This window comes from Anthonomus grandis, chromosome 2, assembly GCF_022605725.1.
Source record: "Anthonomus grandis grandis chromosome 2, icAntGran1.3, whole genome shotgun sequence".
Classification (NCBI taxonomy): domain Eukaryota; kingdom Metazoa; phylum Arthropoda; class Insecta; order Coleoptera; family Curculionidae; genus Anthonomus; species Anthonomus grandis.
In genome coordinates, this window is record NC_065547.1 from 24,816,477 (window position 1) to 24,843,643 (window position 27,167).

The following is a 27,167-nucleotide window of genomic DNA, read 5'->3' on the forward strand; positions in this document are numbered from 1 at the left end:
GAGTAGGGCTTAGCAAATACGCGTATGCCTAAATGCCATTATTTACTGCGATTCAGCACATCTTCCAAATCGTAATACTCTGAATCGCAGTAAAATTTGGAAGTAATATAGTCGCGGTATTTAAATACCAATTTTTACCGCACCCCAGCCACTTAATTAAATTTTATAAGTTAGAATATTTTTACTGTATCACTTTAACGAACGGATATTTCAATTTGCTTTCTGCAATCGTCATTAAAGAAAAATGATGCATGATAATCCAAAATAAAATAGCACATACAACAGTAAACATTTTATAATGAAATATAATATCTATTTTTTGTAAATAATAATGAGACTACCAAAATAAGAAAATTTATTTTTCAAAGAAATACGTACATATTTGAAATATCGTTAATTATAAACAAAATATTAAATAAACACAAAATATTTTTTTTAAGAAATGCGTATATTTGATACATCGTTATTATAAAAAAAATATTAAATAAACACTAAAAGTCTAAATAAAAATAATTTTAACATATTTTTTATAAGTTTAGAGCTGTTTTCTCGTGGGGTCCTTTGGTTTAAGTATATGTCACAGTTATCGATCGTGAGAAAATCAACTTTTTAAAACAACACGCTTATATATATAGTATACAGACTGTCACAGATAAGATTTACAAGAGGACAAATGGACCAAAAATTTAATTTTTCGGCAAAAAGTCATATTTTATAAAAATGTTTGCTTGCAAAACAAATATGATTCACAAAAAGAAAATTTGGTTTATTTGTACAGGGCTCGCAAAAACTTCAAAAACGTGATTGTTTTCCCGAATACTAATAAGTACCATTATTTTTTTGTTTTAAAGCAAAATGTCATAGAAAAATGTATTTAGAATAACACTTTCACTAAAATAATGTTATTTTAAAATTTTAAAGGCAGTCAACATTTTGGGAAAACAAGAAATATTGAATATGGAGAGGGAGCGTTTGAAGAGTAAATTATTAGATTTTATTCTTATTTGTTGCTATTTCAAGCTTCAGTAATATTATTTTATTTGTAAAATTAAAAATTAATATTTCTGAAAATCATGTTTTTGTTGTTTTTGTAAACCCTGTACAAAAAAATCAAAATTTTTTCTTTGTGAATCGTATTTATTTTACAAGCAAAATTTTTTTATCAAGAACGACTTCTTGCCGAGAAATGAAATTTTTGGTTCATTTGTGCTCTTTTAACCCTATCCGCCGAGGATAGTCTGTATATTATCTTGTTACGTTTAAAAATCTATAAATGTCATTTAAAATTTAAAGGTTAATGTCTACCGTGTGATTTGGCATTTGGGATATTTTCTGTGATAAAGAGTAATACGAGAATATACGAGACTTTCGTTTACGTTTTTTAGTAATTGCCCCTTTCTGAGTTGACGGTCTTCCCGACTGAACTCTCTTGGCTCCAGAAGTATCCAGATCCAGGTTGCACTCCTATATTTGCGGAATATCGCGTTTTTCTAACCCCCATTCAATTTTATAATTGAATTTGTTAAATCAACAGATCTATTTTCTGTAGCCATTTTTGTAAGCCTTATGAAATTTAAATTTAGCTCTTCAATAGCGGACAAATGTTTCTTTTCAATAACTTCGCCATCTTCCGTTTGCGTAATGGTTATTGAAGATATCTCATGATGACTTTCTTCTTTATTGCTGTTATTATTTTTGATATCACATTCCTTAGAGCTAGCATCCATATTTTCAAAGAAATCTTCAGAAACGTCATATCCGAGACTTAGCTTAGCAAGTGTTTTTTTATCATTTGTAGTTAATAACGGAGCATTTTTAAAAACTATACTACATTTTTCTTGAACAGCACAAAGTTGTTTACAAAACTTACCGCTAGAGCCATAAGGACAGTCGCACATTGCTAAATCGATATCCACTGTGTATATTAAAGATTGGTCTGCATTACTACTTACTGAATACATGTATTCATTAATTTTTTCTACATTCATATTTTGAATTTTGCCATAAAATTTCATGTACAGAAAATTATTTTTCGTTGATCGATTATTGGCAAATAATAAGATGTGTATTTTATGGTATGACTCAAAAACATTGACTATAAAATCAACTAAAGCACACATATTAAATGCTTTGCATCGTTGTAAAACGATGTCTTTGAATCTGCGTATTGAAGATTCTACGAAATTGTTAGTGTTGTTCCCCCTCGTCATCACATTTTTTCTAAAACACAAACACCATTCTTCCTTTCGTAGCCAAAATTTGTTTACATAAGTTTTTAGGTCATATTTCTGAACGATACTGTCATTCATAAATTCATTAAAATAGTCATTGGCCTCTTCAACTGTTAAAGCGTACATGATATGTTGAAACATACTTCATTACATATGTTCGGTTTTTTTTCAGAATGTTATTGTGGCTATTCCACAACCAACGCCAGAAAGCCTGGCAAACATGAAAAATGCAAAGATATAGAATAGGTCCTTCATTTTCCGACGTAGAAAATACAGATAATAGAGCATTTCTTTCCGCTGCGCTATCGTCTGTCATAAATACTTGTGGATAAGGGGAATTACCAAAAGAGTCTTCTGGAAGAGTTAAATGTAACGCACGTATAGTTTGGTCGCAGGAACCACTAGAGTCTACGAATACTACTTCACTGGAAAACCATTCTTTATGCGCACGTAGCATTATTGGAGTTAAAATGACAACAATAAGTGGATTTTCTCTAATTGCTATTTTAGCCATTCCACTTTCCCTATATTGGATAGACTTCTTTTGTAAAACGTTTAACACACTTAGCTCGTCACGTCCTCCAAAATTAGTGGATCGATTCAGAGTATTACGATTTGGGCGATGTGCTGAATCGCAGTAAACAATGGCATTCAAGCATACGCGTATTTGCTAAGCCATTCTTCACTGCGTTTCAGAGCACAGTTGCTCTGTATATTAGTAAAGAATGGTAATACGCATCCCGGGCATCGCGCGTTGTTCCTCAACTTTACTCCGCCAATAACGTGAACTCGCTGATGTCTGGGACTCCCCGTTCTTCTTTTTTATCGATTTAGGTTTTGTTTTTTTTTTCCCCTGGCTTATATTCGACAATTGCTGCCACTTATGCCTGCTGGTTGTGCGTGTGTACTTTTGTTTTAAAACAAGAATAATATTTTAGCCAACGAGAAACATGGATAAGTAAGTACTCGTTTTTAAATATTTTGATTTATAATCATAAAAATAAATTTATTTAGCATACTACACTACTCTGTAATGTCTTTTCATTTATAACAAATATAGTATACTTAAGGTGTTTTTAAATTGTCATATAGCTGTTTTTTTTCTAGAATCTAATATTTCTTTAATTCTCAGGTTTGTCAAGAGGTTAAAAAAATCTACTGACGATGATCAGCAGAATCAGCCATCAACTTCGACGGATAAGGAAGACCAGGGTAACAAAACATCAAGTGATGATTACTCTTCATCAAATGAACAATTGACAGAAAAACGCCGAAAGAAGCCTATATAGGTATGTGCAAAAAATTGTTCTAGCTGGGAGTCAGAATTTGAATGGTGTATAAAATGTCCCAATAGTAATTATCGTTATTGCAAAATTTGCAATAAGCAAATAAAAGGAAATCGTTCCCATTTGAAGAGACATGACAAAAATGACCTACATATGAAAAATATGAAAATAGCGGTAACAACTGAACAACCTAGTATAGACGTTGCTTTAAAAAAAACTCTGTGCAAGAATGACAAACCAATTAAAGAAGGAGAACTGAAACTAGCAGCTTTTATAGCCGAACATGATAGTCAAAGTCAAAGTCAAAAATAGCTTTATTGTTACATAACATCATCTGTTGTTAACAAAGCATTATATAAAATCTTAAAGATAGTTGACAACATAATCTTTTACAAAAATATAAAAATTTTAACAATTCTTACATACATAGAATATAGAACACACCCAAAGAAAGGGTAGTAAGAATTCACATTACGCTGCGCAAAATTCTTCACTGTCAAAAGATTGTATTTAAAAACTCGTCTACAGAATAAAATGCTTTAGCAAGCAAGAGTTTCTTTATATTTTTCCTAAAACGTTTTTCACAATTTATTAGCCTTATATAAAGGGGTAGGTGGTTAAAAAGCCTTCTGCCCCCATATACAAAAGAGGACTTAATCTGCTCACTTTTTGGGATAGGTAGAGGTAAAGAGAAGGTTGTTCGGAGATTGTAACCCGAGGAGGGGGGGCCAAGTTGATGGCGATATTTTTTGTGGATAAGACAAACAGTCTCTAAAATAAAAAGGCATGGCAATGTCAGGACAGAGTGTTTTAAAAACAATGGCCTACAGGGGCTACGAAAGGGAGCTGCACACATATAGCGTATGGCTCTTTTTTGCAAAATAAATAGAGAACTGAACAAATACTGAGAGCACACACCCCAAAACACAATACCGTATCTCAGATAAGACTCTATAAGAGCATGGTAGGCAATTTTGGCCACATCACGTCCCAGAGAATGTGTTATTACTCTAATAGCATAACAGTTGGATGATAACTTCCCTAATAAAGAGGAGATATGATTTTCAAATTTTAATTGCTTATCAATCGTCAGGCCCAAAAATTTGCATGTTTCAGAAGGACTTATTGTTTCATTTTGCAAAGTGACAGTTCCAAGGTTACATTTAAAAGTTAAAATATTAGTTTTAGAAATATTAAAAGTTAATCTATTAGATTCACACCATGACTTTACAAGAATTAAATCTTCATCAACAATATTCCTTAATCTCTTGGTGTCAGTGTCATGCCAAAGTAATGTTGTATCATCCGCAAAGATAGTAAATTTGCCCCTAATTGGAATTTGAGAGATATCATTGACATATAGCAGGAACAATATTGGTCCAAGAACAGAACCCTGGGGTACACCAGCGTCCATATTCAGACGGGATGACATATCATTGTCAAAGAATACCCTTTGTGTTCTTCCAGATAGGTAAGAACGAAACCAGTCGAGAGCAACTCCTCTGAATCCATAGGTTTCTAGCTTCTGTAGCAGTATTCTGTGACTTACACAGTCAAACGCCTTAGATAAGTCACAGAACACCGCCGCCGCACTCTCCCCAGCGTTCAACCCCATGTACAGACTCTCCAAAAAATTGAAAATAGCATCAGATGTACCCAGTTTCGTCCGGAATCCAAATTGCTGATGGTTAAGAACATTATGCCGTTTCAGAAATTCCATCATCCTAGTTTTTACCAATCTTTCTACAAGCTTGCCAAGCGTGGGAAGCAGGGCTATGGGTCTGAAATTTGATGGGTCATCATAGTTTCCACCCTTAAATAATGGTATAATCAAGGCATCCTTGAGTAAATGTGGAAAGGACCCACTTGAAAGTGAAACATTTAACACCTCAGCCAAAGAATCAAGGGTTGGTAGCGGTAGCGCTGTTAGGACCTTTAGTGACAGCCCATCCCATCCAGAGGAGTTCTTATTTTTCATTGAGGATAGAGCTTCCATTATTTCACTAGAATCTGTTGGGCTAAAGAAAAATGTTTCAGGCACCTTAATGTTGTGTAAGTATGAGCGCGGATCTCTAACAGACTGAGGCAATAATATTGATAGACCCAAAGCAACACCCTGAAAAAAATGATTGAGTGTTTCGGCCGACACCGTGCTATTAGAAACAGAAGGGTTCCCACGTTCGCCTCGTAAGTCATTAACAATTTTCCAAGACTCTCTAGACTTATTTCTTGATTGGTTTATTTTACTTGAGTAGTATAAGTTTTTTGCCAATTTCACTGTATCACGGTAAATTTTGCGATATCTATTAAAGTAGGATATGAATTTGGAGTTGTCCAAGGCAAACTTTCTTATGGAGTGCAAACACCGAAGATTTTTACCAGAAACTAATAGACCCCTGCTATACCAGGGTCTTCTCCTTTTTTCCCTAATTGTCACCATGGGAAAAGTTGCCTCAAAAACATCCACTAAAGTTGAATGGAAACTCTCAAAAGGATCACCGTTGTTAAGTATGATACCATTCCAGTCTATTGAATTACAACATTCTTTAAACTTACAGAAATTTTTTCTAGTGAACAACCTTCCGCACTTTTTTTTTCTTGAGGTACACTTTTTTTCACTTAGAAGAAAGGAACATAATACGGCCTCATGATCAGACAACCCGGCATTTACAATTCTACATGCAACCTGCGTTTCACAGAGAGTAGAGCAAACATAATCTAAAAGTGATGCTGAATTAGCAGTGATGCGAGTAGGTTGGTCAACATGCAAACTTAAATTAAAAGATTTCAGCACTCTATGTATTGACAAATGATTGTTAGAGTTATTGCAGTCTAAAAAATTTACATTAATGTCACCTGTCAATATTAGTGATGCATTTACCGATATTTGGCTTAAAATGTTATATAATTTATCAATAAAACTACTAAAATTACTCGAGGGTGACCTGTAAAGGCCTAAAATGTACAAATTTAATTCTTTAGAATAAACAATGCAAAATTCAAAAGTTTTTTCTTCCAGGAGATACTCAAACTTGGTTATATCAACAAAGTTATATCTTTCTAAAAACTTATTCTCTATTAATATCAAAGTTCCACCATGATTATACTGAGTACGGGAATAGATGGATGCAAGAGCATAACTTTCTATGAAAAAAGGTTCACCCTGTTTGAGCCAATGTTCAGTCAAAACAACAATGACAGGGTTATCTTCATATGCTAAAAATAAAGAGAGTTCATCAGATTTATTTCTGACTGACTGAATATTTAAAAGGGCTAAAGCAAAATGGACTCCGACTGAGTTTGGCCTAAAAAAGTTTTGTTGTGTTCCAGAGGTCCACTATTCCATGTTATATCCATACAAGGTATAGTTTTTGATACTATTTTTAAGGCAGAGTGAGTGGTAGATATATATAATGATAAAATATCACAAAGTGATTTCGGTGATAGCCGATGTGATGGCCCTTCAAAAGCATTAGTGATAACTCTCACAGATAGGTTTTTATTTCTTATGAATGAATTGATGTATTTAAGAGTCTTAAAGTAGAAGCGACTGTGACTGAAATTATATGTAATACACAAGATAAGATTAGTACTCTTTCCTATAAACAACAGATTACTTAGACTAGACAGTGTGACCTGCGTAAAACTTAAGTTAAGACATACAACTACATTATCTTTACTATTATAATTAATGACATTGCCAAAAAGGTCCTTACTTAGTCTGTGAAAAGGGGCGCCAGTCATTACTTTTCCTGATATATCATAGCAAGCACCTGACAATTCCCTGAGAATAGATGATAGACGTCTGGCACTAGAGTCTCCATAAATAAAAACTCTGGATTTCTTAGGTAAAGAGAGGCGTGTTTTATTTGTATAGGAGTAGCTATGTTTATATGAAGATGGTTCTTTTGACTTGACAGAATTATTTGTTGGTTCCACCATATACATAGAGTTGGTATGTGGTTCAACGTCATCAGACTCTTGGATTACCATTGGAGTCTTTGAGATTTTAAAAGACAGTAAATCATTTCTAAGGGAAGCTATTTCACAAGAGTAAGAGTGATTTTCAGCCTCAAGAAGTCTAATAGAAGTGATCATATTTCTGCTAAGAGCATGGGTTTCCTCCAGGTCTTTTTGAAGTTGATTTATTTTTTCCTTCGGTTCTGAAATGAGCCTGTCAAAATCCTTCTCAGTCTGGGACATCCTGTCGATATCAGATCTCAACTTTAAAACTTCTTCTCTCTTGCAGTTTAATTCCACAACCATTTTTCTTTCCATGTCCAATATGTCTTCCTCAAATTCTTGAGTTTTTTTGCGCTGCTTTTTGAAGACATTTTCCTTAGATTTCAATTCAGTATAAAGATTATCCATTTTTTTTTCCAGAGACAAAATTTCTTGGTTGTGTGAAGTTTCTAGCTGCTCAATAAGAATACTCTTGTCATTTACTATGGTTTGCAGCCTAGCAACCTGTTTAAGGGTCCTATCATGTTCTGTTGTAGATATCCAGCTGGATGTGGAAGCTGATGCCTTACATGTGTCAGAGCAGTATATCTTTGCTTGTTCGAGTTTTTCATGGGTTCGAAAATCTCTTTCCAGGCAGCTGGGGTGAAAAAAACCCAAGCACTGAATGCATAAGTAATTATTGAAGGTTTTATTTGCACAGCATCGAAATTTACTTTTGGGATCCATTACAAGATTATCAATCATCATTATCAAAGAAACTAATTCACCAAACAGCAACACAGATAAAAAACCATGGTGGACGTCTTACGCTATCGCTAACGCTAAATTTCAGGAGCTCTCTACAGTTTAAAATCCACGGGAATGCGACAAAACACGCTAACCATACGGAGGAACCACGAACAAAAAAAAAAAGTTCACCTGCTGATAACACAATTGAACTTAAATTCTTACTATTGATAATTTACGACGGTCACTATTGTTATTTCTTCTCATCTCTATTACGTGAAAACGAATTGAAATTCTGTCATGTAGACTCTACTAACTTGTAGATTATAATTTAACAAAGAGTTTAATATGCAACACGACTATGTTTTTGTATTGAAGCAGTGAAAAAAAGATGGTTAAACTAAGGCAGTAAGTGACGCGTGTATACAGTAACAGACACGAACGTATTAAAACCATGGAACATTTACCCAGGTTAATAAAAACTATTTGTCCAGATTCGGAAATTGCCGCTGGAATTTCTTGCAGCAGAACTAAAACTACCAAATTAGTTAATGAATGCATTGGTTCGTACGCTAAAAAACAAGTTGTTGCTGATTTAAATAAAAATTTTTGTTCAATTATCATCGACGAAACCACTGATGTATCCACAAAAGAATGTTTAGCTATTCTGGTAAGGTATTTTAAAAACAAGACTGTAGATGCCTTCTTAGGACTCCTTGAGCTTGAGGATAATTCTACAGCTGTCTCAATCTACGAATGTTTTACAAATTACCTTATATCATCAGGAGTTAACATAGAAAATATGGCAGGTTTTGCAGCCGATAATTGTGCTACAATGATGGGACAATTTAATGGCGTTCATGCTCTTTTAAAAAAAAGATTACCAAACTTAGTCGTAGTAGGATGTAGTTCGCATTCTTTTAATTTATGTTCATCTTATGCTTGTGCTAAAATACCAAAAAAACTAGACGAATTAATAAAAGATATTTATGCTCACTTTTCTCACAGTTCAAAAAGAATGAATGCTTTAAAAGAATTTCCAGCTTTTTGTGAGCTGAAACCACATAAAATTTTACGACTTTCTGAGACAAGGTGTGGTTGTTGCTACAACAAGTTGTGGACAGAGTCTTAGAGCAGTATAATGCTCTCATATTATATTTTACCGAAACTGCTTGTGAAGAATCCTCCCCAAAAATTAACAACATATTATCAGCACTTAATAATAAAATTACGAAAATGTATTTATCATTTCTATCTTATAGCCTCAAAATAATTAACGCAATTAATATCGAGTTCCAATCAGAAAAGCCCCGTTTACATTAATTGTTGCTCCGAATTTCTTCTGTTTATAAACAAATTCTAACAAATTTTTTAAATTCAAATTATGTTAACAGTACGCCTATTGACAAAATTCATATCAAAGATCCTGCTATTTTATTGCCGTTAGAGGGGGTATATTTTGGGGTAAAGGTACAGGAAATTATTGAAAATAACCCAATAGATAAAAACGAATTACACAACTCTTTCGCTTAAACTGCCTAAATTTTTACATAGAATTAGCTTTTCAAAAAATATTTTTTCCGATAAAAAAGCCCTTTCCATTATTCCCCTTGTAAAATATTTCCCTAATATGGTTCATACAGACAAATATGAAGACATTAATTTAGAGTGGCGGGTGCTTTCACTTTCTGATGTGTCGCTGGAAAGATTAAAAAACATGGATATAGAGAACTTTGTAATTGAATTGGGCCTAATAAAAAACTCTCTAAATGAACCTATGTTTCCTTCTCTGAATTCTTTTTTTTTTAAATATATTGTGTTTACCACATGGGAGCGCTGCGGCTGAAAGAATATTTTCAAGTCTTAACCTAATTAAAAGAAAATATAGAAATTTGTTAGAAACAGCAACATGCCACAATCTACTTTTAACCAAAGAGGTTATTAGAAACACAACTTGTTGGCAGTGGCAACCTCCTGCCGAATTAAGGAATTATAAATAATTATTTATAATTACTTAATTATACATATATAATATTATTCTAAGTATAAATTAGTAAAGGCCAATTTTACAAGTTCCAGTAAACGCCAAACTGAAGATTAGATTGACGTTGTTGACATTTACATCATTAGATATACGTCAGTAATGTCAAACTAATCTTCAGTTTGGTGTTTACTCGAACTTGTAAAATTGGCCCTCAGTACATACTAGATTTAGTTTTTGGCAGTTATTAAATAATTATAAATGAATTAGAGATTTAATTTTATATTTTTATTTTTGTTTTTTTTTTATAATAAAAAGAAATAAAAATACTTTAAAAAACATAGCTGTTTAATTCTATCAGTGCAAAAAAGGGATTTTCTACGAGAAACGAATACCATTTCACCTTATCGTAAATTTTAGTACATTTAATTGCTTTTGGTAAGTACATTTCAAAAAGTCGGTGCGGCAACACTGTTACAAAAGAATCGGCCCCCCCAGAGCCAACTTTCAGCCTCACTCAAGCTAAAAACTTCCCCACTACTTTATTTGACAAGTGACGGAAATTTTTGTTTAAACTTTTTTGTGTGGAAATGTTTGAAGATTATGACAATAATATTTTAGAATGCCCGTTATTGTATGTTTTTTGCAAAAAATTGAATTTTAATTTTTTAACTAGCTGTAACGCCGCCTATCGGCCGACCAATGAACTTAAAAATATTTTCCAGCATTTTTTTAGCCCGCTTTTCTAACAACATTTTTTGTTTGAAGGTTCTTCGATTATTAGTTTCTGAGATACAGTCGCTTACCTCGCTTAAGTGGCCACCCGGTATCAAAAGTTATACAAGTGAAACCTACCGCCTTAGCTTCTCACGTTATGTTGGGCATCCAAACGATTTAAATTTATATCTGCAGATTAATAAAATGGTATTAGTTTTACAATACAATAATATAATAGGTTCTCATAGTAGTTAACAAATTAGAACATTCACAATTAATGAATTTGAGAGGAATCGTAACAGTACAATACTAGCGTCGCCATCTAGAGAAAACCTACCTAAGTAGACCAGTATTCGCTCAATTCTACAGTGCAGAAAACTAATTAGTCCCAATTCATAGACGGCCCTAGGATAGTTATGCAAGTAGTAACAAGAGGGCAATGTGCAATTTGATGAAACGTGCAGACCTGTCAAATATATTATTATATTTTTATGGCGCCAATTTCAAAAGCTGCATAAATATTAATATTAAATTAACATTTAAGTAATCTCTATGGTTAATTGAATTTAATATTTATGCTTTCAAAATCTTAAAATATCTATAATTCGCAATAATTGGACCCATTTATATTAAAACTTTACACTCTAACCTAACTTCTGGCGTCAAAAACATAAACGTCTCAAAACATAATGTAATGTAAACAATTATTTGTTCTCATTACCTTGCATTTTTTGTTGAAACTCTTGAAATATCTACTTCTAAATTTTTGTTTACTCACCTAAACTGATAAGAAATTGCCGCATTGTTTCATGTATCACTATTTGCATTACATTATTGGTAAGGTAACTGAGTTATATATTTGCCTCTAAGCTTTGGGCTCCATAAATACCACAAGACAAACCATGTCAACATCAATAATGACACTCCCAAGCTGCATTCCAATTCCAATTGAGGAAAACCAGTTGAAAGAAGTGATAGAAAAGACCAAAGACTGGGCTGTAATGCATGGAATTGGAATTAGATCCAGGACCAACTTTAGTGAGGACTCTATTGACTTCGCCCCATTTTTGTTGTTACCTTCAACTTTTCCAAGAAGGGAATTTGAAAAAGCTGTTGAAATACAGGTAAGGACAATTGATTGTAACTCAAGGGGTAAATATCTGTGTAGAATGTTGTACACCATAATTCCTTTTTGGCTATTAAATCCCATTAAATCACCATAGATTCTTGTAAATCCCTCTATAAATTCCATAAATCCCCATAAAGCCCCATAAATCTCCTTAACTTTCTATAAATCCCCATACATCCCCATAAATCCAAAATAAAACCTTAGCAATTGATAATTTTGTTTAATATAGTCTGTTTTTTTATTTAGTTTTTAACTAGATATTTAGCATAAACACTAATTATTTAGCAATACCTTTATGATTTGGGATGGATTTTCATAAAATAAGATGCATTCGAAAAACTAAATTTTTTTATTTTTAAATAGTGCCCTTACAAGGTAAGATATAACAGGTTAACAAACATTTAAAACTAACTAATATCTAAACAGAAGAAAGAAAGAAGAAGAAAGAAAAAGTGCTATATTACGTAAGACAACAAAATCTTGTGTACAAGCATCCTAAAAACTAAAAAATTCCAAATTTACTTTAAATTTCAAATTTCAAACAAACATAACATCTAAAACACTTTACCATAACATTTACACACATTACCAAAATTAATCATAACAAAACAGATTGAGAAAAAAAAAAGCATCTTTTTGATAAATTTCATTAAAAAATAAGTAAAGCTGTCAATAAAACAGAATTTAGAAGAAGTAAATTAAATTATTTAACAGGAAACATAACTAAAACACTAAAATGATGTCAGAGCACAGGTTAAAAGGTATCATTGAAAAAATCGTCAAGGCTATAATATGCCCTGGATAATAAAAGTGATTTTAATTCCTTTTTGAATCTCTTCTAAAATTTGTCTGATACATAGAGGAACATGGTTGTAAATTTTTTTGCTCAGGTATATAAGTGAGTTCTTGGTGAGGGAGGATGTAGGGATTGGTAAGGGAAAATCGTTAACCTGGCGAGTCATATGACCAGTGTTAGAGGGAGGTTTAGGACATTTATGAATAAGAGTAGCTGTTTCTAAGATAAAAAGAGAAAAAAGAGTTAGGATTTTTTGGGATATAAAGAGAGGTTTACAAGAATCTCTTAACCCAGCGGAACATAGGTATCTAACTGCCTTTTTTTGAATCACAAAAATTATGTTTAATAATCCCTTGTTGCTTAAACCCCAAAAAGGCAAGCCATAACGAAGGTGGGACTCAATAAAAGAAAAGTATACTGAACGTGCAACTACCCCTCCCAGCTCATGCCCCGCCATTCTTACTGCAAAGCATCCAGAGGATAATTTTGATGCAAGATTTAGGATATGATCTTCGAAGCGAAGGCGACTATCAATGGTAATACCAAGGAACTTACAGCTTTCTTTGTTTTGCAAGGGGGAGTTTTCACTAAACATAAGGCCCTGAATGTCACACTTAAATCCCATAATAAAGGTTTTGCCCACATTAAATACAAGCCTGTTTGCAGCACACCACTCCGATAAAATCTTAAGATCCTTAAAAACCTGGGCTCTAACATTATCAGAATCTCTATGATTCCATAAAATGGTGGTATCATCAGCAAACTGAACCACTTTGCCCTGCAGTTTTAATGAACCCAAATCATTTACATAGAGCAAAAATAATAGTGGTCCTAACACTGAACCCTGAGGTACTCCAGTTTTAAGGGATCTGGAATCGGATAAACATCCAGATACTGTAACTCTTTGGGTACGATTAGACAGATAGGATTCCAGCCATTGCAATGCCACACCTCTAAAGCCATAATTATTGAGCTTAGACAGCAGTATTCCATGATCTACACAATCAAATGCCTTGGATAAATCGCAAAACACTGCCGCCGCGGACTCTCCAGAATTTAAGGACACATAGACACTCTCCAAAAAGCCGAAAACAGCGTCATGAGTCCCTTTTCCCGTTTGAAATCCAAACTGATTTGCAGATAAAATGCAATTATGTTGCAAAACAGTTTTGCTGTTTCTTTTTGTAACTAATATTAATCTGCTTTAAGACATCTTCACCAATGTGGAAAATATTCAGTTCATTTTCCTCTATGAATATAGGTTCAAAAAAAATATATTGTACTTCTACATTTGATATGTCTTGTTTCCCAGGCTATATAAACTCATATCGTTTTCTTTTCATTTGTCTTAAAAATGTCATTTCTACCATGGAATTATCGGCATTGCCATCAATATTTCTTAATATTTTTCCAACATACCAACCTTCGTCATAATATACTGCATAAAATGTATCAATCTCTACTGAAGTTAAAATTACGGATGAACCGAGGGATAAACTAGAATTTTTGTAGGGGAAATCTTTTTGTGCGTTTTCTTTTAGGTTTTTCTTTTCATTTACATTAGTTTCCATATCGATATCATCTTCAGAAAATGTTTCTGTATCAGGACTGTCATCGTATTTTATGATCGAGGTATCTTCCGAACTATCTGAGCTATCTGTCTCACTTCTCTTTCTGTATTTTTCTTTATATTTTGATGGAGATTTTGATAAAATATTTTTTTCCTTTCTTCTTTTTTAGTCCTTTCATGTCTTCCTGTAGTTCTTACGACAAAACGATTAAGTCTGTCTGTACTAACCCTATTTTTAGTTTCCTCCAGCAACCAACGAGCGATGACTTTCTGATAATTTTTGATTTATCAGCAATAGTGACTCTGATATATGGACCCTCTTCAATCTTTTCATCCATTAATTTTTGATCATAATTTCTCAAAATAAGGTTATCCATAACTCCAATACGAGATATATCGCATAAATCCTTAAATAACTGGCTATTTGGATTGTTTAAGTCATCGCCATTAAAATCTTCAGTTTCTACTGGTAGAGAAGTAAAATTGTAGTGTTGAAGCTCATTAGGTGAAATTTCGAGTAAAACATTGCATTAATTATCATCTTTAATGTCAATTATATTATCATCTATCTGCATATCCTCCTCATCATCTGGTCTGTTATTGGTGGAATTGCGGAATAATACAAATTATTTTCTTAGGCAGAAATGCCCAGTTCTTGCGCACATATTAGAGCGTCTTGCATTGCACGAACTACTGCATCAGCTATCATAGTATCTGTAAAGTTTTTTAGATTTGTAACTCCTAGCAAATTTGTTTCACTCTCGGTGACAATATTAATTTTCTCTTGATGTTTCTTTTCCCTTGGAAATACAATGACATCTTTGAGATCATGTATAATATAATTTACTGTCTTGATTCTATCTAAACGCCCCAAAATATCTTTAACACTGAAATTAACCACTGTAGAATATGTGGAGGTCATAGACCGTGTAGTCCTGAAAGTTTGTTCACAATTCTGGCTTCCAAAAAGTACTGTTAGGAACATGTCACTTGACAAAAGTGGATTTTCACGGATGTTTATTATAATATTAATTAGTGAGTGGGCATTTAATTCTATACAAGCATAGCAGTTTGATGAGATAAAATGTTCTCCAATTTTGTATTTGTTTTTTACAAGCCACTGACGCCCAATTCTAAGAAAGAAAACGCAGTACCAAATTGAATAGATTCTACTTCTGACATCCATTTTGTAATCTAAAAACGAACTAGTAGCTAAGCGCATCAATTTCAAATAGGCAACAGTACCTGAATTCTCTGAATCTTGCTCTAATAAGCTAATAACGTTATTTGAACATATTTTCTCTGCTGCTTTAAAATTCATTTTATCTTCTAATTTTAAATCAGAATATGTCAACAGGTGCTTGTCTTTGGAGTGCTCTGCAATTAATTGCTCCAATTGTTTAGAACTTGCATAAACATTACCGAACTTTAACTTGATTTTAGGGTTAAGCAGTCTAGTCCGTAACTTGGTTGCTATATGTACCGTGTCTTGAATATAAGAAGTACCATCTTCTGTACTATAATTTGCTTGAAACCACCTCCATTTGGATCGTAGCAGGACTTCGGTACAGCACAATTTAGCGCCTTGTCTCATTGCCTTTAAAAGACGTGTATCCCCATCTGAGCCAAAACCCAATACAATAACACCTCGCTCTTTAAAATTTAATTTTATATTCTGCCATCTTTTTGTAACATTGGCTGCTGTAAATCTATTATCTGTGCCAAACACTGCAAGACAGTATCCTGGCGCGTTCTGTGATGTGGGTTGGGCCATAATTACATATGCATAATTTGACCTGGTAGCGTTTTTAAAGTGGTCCTGTATTGCTTTTGCAGATGTTGCTAAAAACGAGTCTCTTGCAGGTATTCCATTTACCAATGGCATAGTAAAACCAACCAACTTATTAGTCCTCGAATCATATTCAATTTTGCTGGTTACTCTAGTTGCATCCTCGCTGATCCATAAAACGTTAGGTAAATTTCTTTGCTTCATAAACGTACAAATGCCATCATAGTCAAAAAATCCTTCCTCTATGTTTAAAGAATTTTTGGCAATAAATTTATTTAAACAGGTTATGGATGGTAAACTGCCTCTCATATTTTCGTAAAGCGTTTCATAAAGCAACCGTCTACCTACATAAAATAAATATAACGAGAAGTACTTTATTGGGTCATTATATGCATTCCGATATTTTGACTGGCTTGAATTTCTTACAGATAAGTCAAACAGTTGGCTTGGTGAGTTGATATGATCTGGACATCTGGGTTCTTTATTGCTTAAATTTGCCTCAAAATTGTCCAGAACAGTTTGTAGTTGCAATCCTATGTCATCTTTTCGTTCGATAATATTCTTAGTATAATTGCTAACTTCATTGATGACAGAAAAATATGAAGTGATGCAAGTTTGAGTACTGCTAGGACCGAGGCTAGGACTAAGAATTTCACTTAGTCGTTTGCGTTTAGCACTTTCTAACCTTTGATACTTAGGAGATGACTATTTAGACAAAGTCGGCGAGGAAGAGTGAACTTTCGATTGAACCAAGTTATTGCACGACATTAAAGGGGACTCTGTGAGGGAACTTTTAACACTTTGGTTAAAGTTTTTACCTTTAGAGCTATCATCACAACTATCTCCAGATGTATGCAAGGATAAGGAATTCTTATAACTTTCTCGAATAACTTGGTTGGATATAATATTTATGTGGGGTGCATTTGTCGCTTTATCTTTAAAAGAAGCACTCTCGGAAGATTTGGTTGATTTATTTTCCAGAGGCTTTAGAATGTCAATATCTGAATTATTTGGCTTTTCTCTCGAATTTCCATCATCCGCAGAAGTGTGAACATCTACGACTTCGCTAATATGTTTCGTTGAAGGTGAAATGTTTTCTTTTCGGAAAAAATTAGTCAGAAGATTTTGTTGCGTTAATTTATTCTTGCAGTACGACGTCGATCGTGATGTGCTCTTGGTTGCAGTATCAGATGTGCCATTAAATGTTTGTAGAAATTACCAAACACCCATCTCGGAGCAAGATTTTTCTTCTTGGGGACTCAAAATTTTGTGTGATGTTTCACAAAAACACCGCATTACACAACATAACTCGTCTCGCTTACCATACTTTGTTTCAAAGAAAATTCGCGAAAACTTCTCTTTTAAATTGTTCCAGGCTTCAACACTTGCAGACTTTCCCTTTAACTACTTTTTTACTGTGATTAAAATATGGCGAGTCTCATTCGTGAAGTCGACTATCTTCTCTTGAGCCTTATTTTGAGAACTACTACTAGAACTACCTAAAAATAAGAAAAAAAAATCATAATTGGCTACAAATAATCTAGAATAAATTTATTACCTTTCCAGTCTTGGTCTTCAAGAACTTTCGAGAGAACTTCTTTATTGCTCAATGTTTGGTTTTCGGTTAAGCTGTTATTTGTGGATGATAACGCAATTTTTTCATGGAAATACTTATATTTGTTTTTTGTTTTTAAAGTATTCAGCTATAAGAAAAATGATCTTTGCCCTGGTACAACCTTAAAGCATTCTTTTTTTTCATGAAATAACCCATAGTAGGATTTATATTCATTTTCGGTAATCACCAGCGGCGCTGTTTCACGCATGAAGTGTTTCATATCAAGCACATCTTGATCACAAATATTTCCAAGTAACAATGGATTATTAAAACCACTAATCCGTAAAACATTTCTAATCACAGGTGAAATAGCAATATTTAAGTCATTTGCCGCCTCAACAAAAATGTCTTGCTCCCCGATTTCCCCTCTAGTTTCCTCCCCTATTTCTGCCATTGAGTATTTTATTTTACAGCCAACTGGGCAAATGATTTAATCTTGAAACCTAAATACGAAAAACCAATTAATTAAGAAACCATCTTAAATATAACTAAAAACTTCGAAGAAAAGTTAAATAAACGCTGATAGCCTAAGTATTTTGTTCGACTGATATACTGTATTAGGTATATACCTTCAAGATCATCGAATAAGTGATTAAAATAATTTACAAAACATAAACATTTATTATAGAACGTAGGATAAATGGATTCGAAATTTGACTGTAAAAAGAGAGGATCCTTTTTGGACCAATAAGCTGCTTTCAACAACAACTTGCATATGAAAATAACTTTACTTTTGGCAGCAGATACTTAGATTTAGAACCGATAGGTACTATTTGAAATGAAAATACGGTATAAATTTTAAAATTTCTACAGCAATATCTTTTTTTTTAGTGTAGCGTATTTATACAGATTATACCGGATTATACAAAGCAAGATCTTAAAATAAGAAGATAATTGTCATAATTAGTTTAGTAAAATACCCCACACAGAATATAAATATTCAAAAACCAAAACATCCGAGAAAACATCACTTACCTGAGATGATAATTTTCTTTACACTTTACATAAATAATAATCTACCACTTTTCTTCAATTCTCTGTTATTCCATAAAAACTTGCCAAATATAAAGAAAAACAAAAATCCTAAAACACCAGCAGAAAATATTAATAGTCTTGATGCGAAGGTGTATTTAATAATGCTATGCGTTTTCACGTGTAACTCTCGGTGTAACTCGACAGCTAGCGGCGCCGGCGCCTGCTGTTTCAGACTTGTTGCCACATGTTAAATATGTTATGTGCATGCGTCAAACATAAACAGATGATTTAAATCCTTTGTAAATCCTTAATAATTCTTTATAAATCCCCATAAATCCCCGTAAATCCTCAAAAATCGCGATAAATCCCCAAACATTTTTATAATTCCTTAATAAATCCCGTAAATCCTTTAGAGTGTACACCATAAATCCCCAGATATTTACCCCTCGTTTTAACTCAAAAAACAGACTACAAGGTTGTAGGTTTTATATCTGCACAAGTAATTTAGATAAATCGTTTTCATGACTATACAAGAAGGCTTTTTGACTGTTTCTTAATATGTATAATTTGAAGCCAAATCAATCACATGAAAATAAAGAAAATTAACTTAAAGTTAAATGGTATAGGGTCATTACACTAGTTCATAAAAATGCACCATACACTAGTGAGCACTTTATTGAAATTTTAATGCATTTAATGCAAAACTGTCTGCCCTATTGGCTGATGTTTAAGAAGTAGTTATATCTGCAAAATTTGTGGTTTATTTTGCTTTTATTTTGACTAAATTATTACAGTCACAAATTGGATTTACAAGGATTTTTTTAATGAAATTGCTAGATTTTAACATTAGCATTTTATTTTTAGAATTGTTTTTTTTTTGGATAATTTTAATATTCAAATTCAAAAAGCTTTATTATCTTAAACTCAGCCAGCAAAACTTAAAACCACTAAGTCGAGCTTTCACTAAATACAAATAAAGCAAAATATGCTTACAATAAAATTAAAAAAGTTAAAGACACACATATTTGATAACCAAAATAGATCATCACTAAAAAGCTTGCCTAGAAAATAATAAGCTTTAGTGAGCAATATTCTTTTTAAATGTTTCTTAAATCTAATAATACAGTCAATTTGCAAACTATAAATGGAATGCAATTAAGCATCTTACTTATAACGGTACATACAAAACAACTTCTGAAGGGTGTGCCTATGGAAGATAAACTCCAAATGAATGAAATCTTACAATGTCTTCTGTTTTTTGAACATGTTGTCCCCCAAAACATGAAGTGACATAACTAACATGTTTTGGAAATTGCAGTTATGTCACTTTGTGTTTTAGGGGATAATGTGTTTTTTAAACACATATGAATGCATGAAGAAAGCTTTATTGTTTCAACAAATAACATTGTTATGAACAAAGCACAAGCTGAATAAAAACTACACTAAATAAAACAAATGCACAAATTTTTACAAAAAATACAAGATTAAAAAAAATATATAATAAAATATTAAAAATTTAAATCAAAATTATCCTCTAAATACTCTGACAATCTGTAGTAAGCCTTCACCAGCACCAAGTGCTTTAATTCCCCTGCAAATTTATTCTTGCCTTTAATTTTTTGAATCAAAAAAGGAAGATGGTTAAAAAATTTTAAATTGGAATAAATTAAGGAATTCTTTGTTAATGTTGAGTGAGGTACAGGCAAGGGTACAATATGAGAACTTCTTGTAAAATTAGGGTTATTAGCAGCTATGATTGAATTAAATTTAGTGTGGGTCAAACAACAGGTTTCTAGAATCAACAAGCATAGCAGTGTTAATATTTTTTGAGACTGAAAAACTGGTTTGCAAGATTGAAAACGATTTAAGCCACATATAAATCTAACCGCTCGTTTTTGGAAAATAAAAATTGTTTAAAAAAAGGCCTTGCCACAGGAGCCCCAGAAGCAAATGCCATATCATAGATGAGACTCAACTAGGGCATAATAAATGTTTCTAGCAATCCTGGTATACAATTCACAAGCTACCAACCTCACAGCATAGCAACCACAAGCCACCCGTTTTCCTATCTCAGTGATGTGTGTCAAGAACTTTAATCTTGAATCAGTCATCCACCTATTCTTATATAAAAAAAAATCTCCTTATGCAAATGTTAGATAATAATATTACATAAGTCGATATAAATGGTACATACATAATAAACTCTCTAATAAAATTCTCTGTTACATTGATGATTAAATAATAAATACAATTTTTTTTTATACTACACTAGACACTACACACAGATCTATTATAATAAATCAAAATTACAGGTAAAGTACTCCTCAAAGGAATAAAAGGCCTGAACAAGGAAAAAGATTTTCAGATGCTTCCTAAAAGTTGGATAATCTTCCAAGTCATGGAGAGAATGATATTATATATTCCTTATAAGATAATATGAGCATAAGATACTGAACAGTTTTTTACACAAATTATCCACATGCCCTGACCAAGTCATACTGGATCCTAGTATACTCCAAAGAAGTTTACAGGCATTGCATCAGTAACATCAGCTCTGTGTGCTTGAGTAAAACTCATTATTTGAGTCTTTTATTTATGAAGAATTCAGGGACAACTTGTTACCAACAAACTAAGACTCCAGCTTCTCACAAGTATCTAATTCTACATAATGTATTGCATCCACTAAATCATATTCTAGATGAACTAGATGAAATCATGCCTTTGTCAGGTTAAAAAATGAGGCAAAAGTTTCTGAACAGAAAATCCTAAGAATAGCTGATGTTAGTGCATTTTTAAAAATAAGACATATTGAAAGTTATCATCAATATTTAAATATGAATTTTATGTCTGTTTTACAATTTCATTTTAAAATTTGATTAACCATAAAATATATTTGGCATATATTTTTATTACTGTGTATAGTCTAGCAGTTTATTATAGCTTTCATTATAAAAGTAATTAATTTTCCCAGATTTATGGTTATTATTTCTCATATAAACCTATAGAGCTGGAGCTACATTAAATAATCTCTAACAAAAGCATATCTATCTATACAAAAGGCTATATATTTTGCAAGGAGCAAAAGCATATATCCACCAAGATACACACATAAACTCCAAAATTAAATAAATCAGCCCTCCATATAATATTTTATGTTATCTGGAATATGCTGGGAGATCAGTAAAATGCCTTTGTCAGATCAAAAAATGAGGCAAAAGTATCTGAATTATGCTGAAACACTCCAAGAATAAGAGTTGCTAGTATACTTGGGCAGTAATGGTAAATCCACAATTGTGAAAACCAAACTGATTTTGAATAAATAGCCTATTTGATTCAAAGTACTTCTTGATTTGTTTGTGTAGTGTTTTTTCATAAAATTTGGGGAAAATAGGAAGTATTGATATAGGCCTGTACTATGTTGGTTCATTCCTCGATCCATTGTACTTGTACGCAGAACTTACCTTGCCAACCTCAGAAACACTTGGAAAAACGTAAACATAACAAACATAAACTTACTGTAATGCATGAGTTAATAATATTGGTTAGTGGACAAATTATATTTTCGATTGTTTTTAAAACTTTATATTCAAGTCAAAACTGCTTTTGGTATTCTTTGTAGTATCATTAATACATCTCAAATTATTAAAGCTTATTGTTCCAGAAGTAAAATATAGATCTTTCCAAAAGGGCTGTGCCAGATAATCGAAGAAACATCCAGATGCTGTCGGAAGAGAACAAATCACACCTGGTGTTAATCCTCACTGCTGTTAAGAAATAAAATCGTTCAGTTGGGCCGCCGACAGAGTAATTGGTGCATCAGAGCATAAGGGATTATTAGGCCCGTTACTGACGATTATTTCTTACATTGCCTTCGTCAGTTTGTTCTTTTTAGAGATCTTTCATGATAAATTTTGACCATCTACTTAGTAAGAAGAGTACCAATTGTTTGTTGATAGCTACTAGGGGTTCTATCCTTGCCGATGGTCACTGTGTCTGCAGATGGTCACTGAACCCATGGTTTCAAGTATATGTATATAGGCAACAAAGATTCAAAATCTTATTTTGTAGAAAAATATGTTATACAGATTCATTGCTCCCCACTCTACAAATGGCTCTCTTCTGCAACACAAATACAATATTTAAGATATAAACCCCAAAGTTTTGGCATTTTTTGCCATATGAAAGTAGAAGAACCTGATGACACTCTACTGTCTACCTCAAACTTAAGTTGCAATCAATTATCATTCCTAAAAATTGTTTTGACTATTGTGTCAATATGAACCTTATAATTAGGAGGCCACATTATAGAATAATACTCTATACAAGGGGGGACATAAGTAAAGTACAAAAGCTTTATAATTTCAGGAGAAAAATCCCTACTATTGCACTGTATAAAACCTAATTGCTGCTTAAGAGCTTTGACAGAAGTTACCTTAATACAGTTTTTGAAATTCATCTCCTGATCAAACAAGACACCTTTTACACACACACACATTAGTAGGACTTATTATTACATCTATAAAAACCAATTTGGCTGGAACCGGAATGTACAGGGTGGAAACGAACACAGGGGAATCCTTTCCGCTAGGGAAACACACCACAGTTTTCCAAGCGGAAGTGTTTGCTATACTTGAAGTAGCAAACAACAGACAAGCATTGGAAGATAACGGAGGGATTTGCATCTACTCTGATATTCAATCTGCTCTTAAGGCGATCCAGAAACCTAGGGTCAGCGCTAGTCAAGCAATGCAGAGACGCATTGGAAAGACTTGCAGCACACAGGGAAGTGAGACTTAGATGGGTCCCAGGACATTAGGGTGTCGAGGGCAATGAGCGGGCCGACGAACTGGCTAGAGAAGGTTCTGTTAGCCCCTTCGTAGGTCCCGAACCTTGTCTCGGTCTCAGTAAAAAACAAATCTCCCGGGAACTTAATAATTGGGTCTGGAAAAAAACAAGGAACAATTGGAGAAGGACAGAAAAAAGTAGACAGGCCAAGGAAATGATACGAGACCATGACGGCTCTAAAGCAAGGCGACTGCTAGCAAAGACCCGACAGAGTATCAAAGACTTGTTGGGAAACCTGACTGGGCACAACTGTCTAAACAGGCATCTACACCTTCTTGGTATAAGATAAAGCCCGCTCTTTTGTCCCGTCCGAATTGCGAGACAGGGGAATTTCATACCACATACTAGGTATCTGTGATAGGTGGAGTCGCCTGAGAAGGAAAACTTTCGGAGCAACGACACTCCAATGGGAAGATCTTAAAGATCTGGACTGGGACAACGTGCAAGCCTTTATTAAAAAGACGAGCTGACTCAGTGAAGACCGCGCATTGGGAGTGGAGGTGTAGGGGTGGGTGATTCTCGGGTTGGCGAAAAGGGACTCCTTAGGCCTACTTGCCAAGCTCAAGATTGGAAAGGATAGAAAGGATTCAAGACCATTTTGCAATTTGGTCCAGATCATTCTAAAGTTGGACAGCACCAGTATTGCATTTAATTCATCGTCTGAAAATATTAAATACCTGTATGATAAGTTCCAGCAAAATCATTAGTTAAAATCTTGTAGAGAACCAGTGTGATCCTTGGGTGCTTCTGATAGAATTCTAAACTCACCAGACAAAAAGTTACCAATTTTTGATACATTGACATCTAACAATTAATAAACTGTACAGGGAGTCCAGAGCAGGTCCTCTAATACCTTATTATTCCAGTCTGCCCTGAAGGTTGACTTTGAAAAAATGTTTTTGAGTACTCAATATAAATATGTCCAGCTGACAGCCAGCTTATTCATATCAAGTAATTTTGGTGTTCAAGGAAATTTGTACACGTGGACATTTACAATGTTTAAGTTCTTGCATTATATATATTAACTGTTTTTTCGATATAAGGAAAAACGTCAGTTCAAAGGCATATTAAATTAACTGTAAATAGGATGAGACAAAGTACAGCAACAATATTTTAGTAGGAATGGTGGAATCCCATCTGGCCGGAATGGGAGCTTTGGACGCAGGTTAAAAAGCACAGAGAAGACTTCAATTATCAGATTGTACTTCTGACTTGTGTCATGCTGGTAACAGTGTGTAGGGAAGCATATATAATAATAATATTACTATATTTGATGTTCAATCATCAGCAAATAATCTATATTGGCCATTAATATCTAGATTTTTATTGGGTATAATACGACTGAAAATATGAGAAGATGATTTATATTTTATATTGCTTGCATTAATTATCTTATTTAAATCTTATTTTTAACTTATTGGACGGAATCTTCTACGACTATGATAATAAAATGGCATACTATACACTATAATAATTAATTGACTGTAAATCTAAAAACATATCCTAATTTGTCTTATCCCAACCTCATTCTTTATCTTTTCAGACTACACTGAATGAGCTAATGCATAGAGTGGCTCATAATCAAGAATTCCTTAAGGAAACATTACAGGGCACAATACAGGTAGATGAATTTACAGGAAATTTATATAAAATATGGGAAACTGTTATGGAAGAAGGAGTTAACCAGGTAAAGGCAAATCATTGCCTGACAGTAATTTTGCTTTGTTGTTGCATCCCATACATTATTTATGTTTCATTTCATTTATTTAGCCACTTAGCTTAGGGTTAGTACGCAACGACTTAATGTTGGACTCATTGAACAGTTGGAAACAAGTGGAATGTAATACTATTGCTGCTGGTTTTGGTTGGCTCGGTCCCGCCTCTTTAAGTATCCATAGGTAACCCTCAACACACACAAAAAAATTTGAAAAATGGTCAACCAAAATTATGCAACCATGAAAATTTCATCTTAGTATGCTTCTGTAAATATCCATGACTCTAAATATCGCCTAAATTTAGATTTATGCTTTATATACTATGTGCTGTTATTGTTTTTTAACATTTCTATGAGTGTTTATTGATTTTTCATTATTTTAAAATAGATCTATGTTAAGATTAACTAGTTTTTGGATACCTTTCTTTCAACTTATCAAGTATTAGATTTGTTGAAATAATAATTTTAAAATGTGAATAAAAACGCTTTAATATGAGGAAACAGAGTAGAACACAGAGAGTACATTCTTGTAATAAGATATTTTGCTTAACATGTATTAATTTTAGATACAGTTTAATGTTATTAACAATGTTCATTTTAAGTTATTTAAAATAAGTTTTACAAGAGATATTAGGTTTAACATTAATTGAACTCTTTCTGAAAAACTTTTTCAATATTTGTATTTGCTGCTCTATACCATACTAACAAACCATATCGCATTGCTTATTTAAATAAACCATAATCTGTTGACAACAGCACCTTCATTAATAGTTAATCTAATTTTCTTTATGGCATATATATTTTGACGTAAACTATAGCACAATTCATTAATATTTTCACTCCACAAGAGAGTAGCATCCATATGAACTCAAGAACTTGACCTAAGAATCAGCCGTCTTCATTCCTAGTTTGAAAAATCTTAATTTTCATTTTACGTTCATTAAACACCAGCCTATTTGGCACAATCCAGTTCTTGGCCATTAAGAGAATATTCTCAAGAATCTGTCCGGTATCCTCTGCTCTTCCAATTCTAGCCCCAAATGTTGCATCATCGGCTTATGGTACACTAGAGATGACTTGACTACTTTTGTGTGTCTTGCTTCTGGCTCATCATTAATGTGGATCAGAAAGAGAGAAGAACCCAGAATTGTCTCTCTGAGGCACGCCTATTGGAATCCTCATTAGACCATTCAGAGTATCAACACAACATACTAGCTGGAAATATTGTAACAAATCTGAGTGTTACAGTTCCCAGGCGTTGTCTTTAATACCATAACAAGTAAAATATGTGAGTTTTTATATTCCATCAGTTGTGGAAAGGTTTCTTCTAAACCCATATTGACTGGCCACTATTATATGTTTTGTTCACCAGAAAAGGTAGCTAATTGATTATACATTACAGTCTTTATTATTTTCAAAAAAATGCAGAATGACAGGACGAGAACTATCAGGTCCTGTCCCTGTTACCTTTTTTTTTGAATATTGTTGCCATATTTTTGCCAGTTGTAAAGGTTGAGGAGATCCATTCACAAAACAAGTATTTATAATATCCAACAATAGATCTCATATTTAGACTGTCACTCTTCAAAGCGAAGGCCCTAACACCAAATACAACTTCCGTTTTATTATTTTTTTATTGCACTAATAACCATTTTGATTTCATATTTGTCCACTGGTCTAAAAATCATCAGCGGATTTTCACTTCGAGTTCAATTCAATGTATTTTCAATTTCAATTTCTGATATACACTATTGAGTCCCTACATAAAGATTAACCACCTACTTTATATGCAAAACAGCATTTTACTTGAGGTATAATAGATTTTCATTA

At 33.1% G+C, this 27,167-nt stretch overlaps 1 protein-coding gene across 5 annotated transcripts in view; it reads left to right on the plus strand.

Annotated features, from left to right (window-relative positions):
- Positions 1-11,575: 11,575 nt before the first annotated feature.
- LOC126750105 (glutathione synthetase-like) overlaps positions 11,576-27,167 on the plus strand; it is a 49,170-nt gene continuing 33,578 nt past the window's right edge. The window contains exons 1-3 of one of the 5 annotated variants that reach the window (XM_050459611.1): positions 11,576-12,028; positions 25,167-25,310; positions 25,394-25,521. In XM_050459611.1, coding sequence (XP_050315568.1) covers positions 11,807-12,028; positions 25,167-25,310; positions 25,394-25,521 — 494 coding nt within the window. In that variant the 5' untranslated portion in view covers positions 11,576-11,806. The remainder of the gene's footprint in view (positions 12,029-25,166; positions 25,311-25,393; positions 25,522-27,167) is intronic. The other 4 variants (XM_050459612.1, XM_050459610.1, XM_050459609.1 and 1 more) reach the window with 4 other exon arrangements.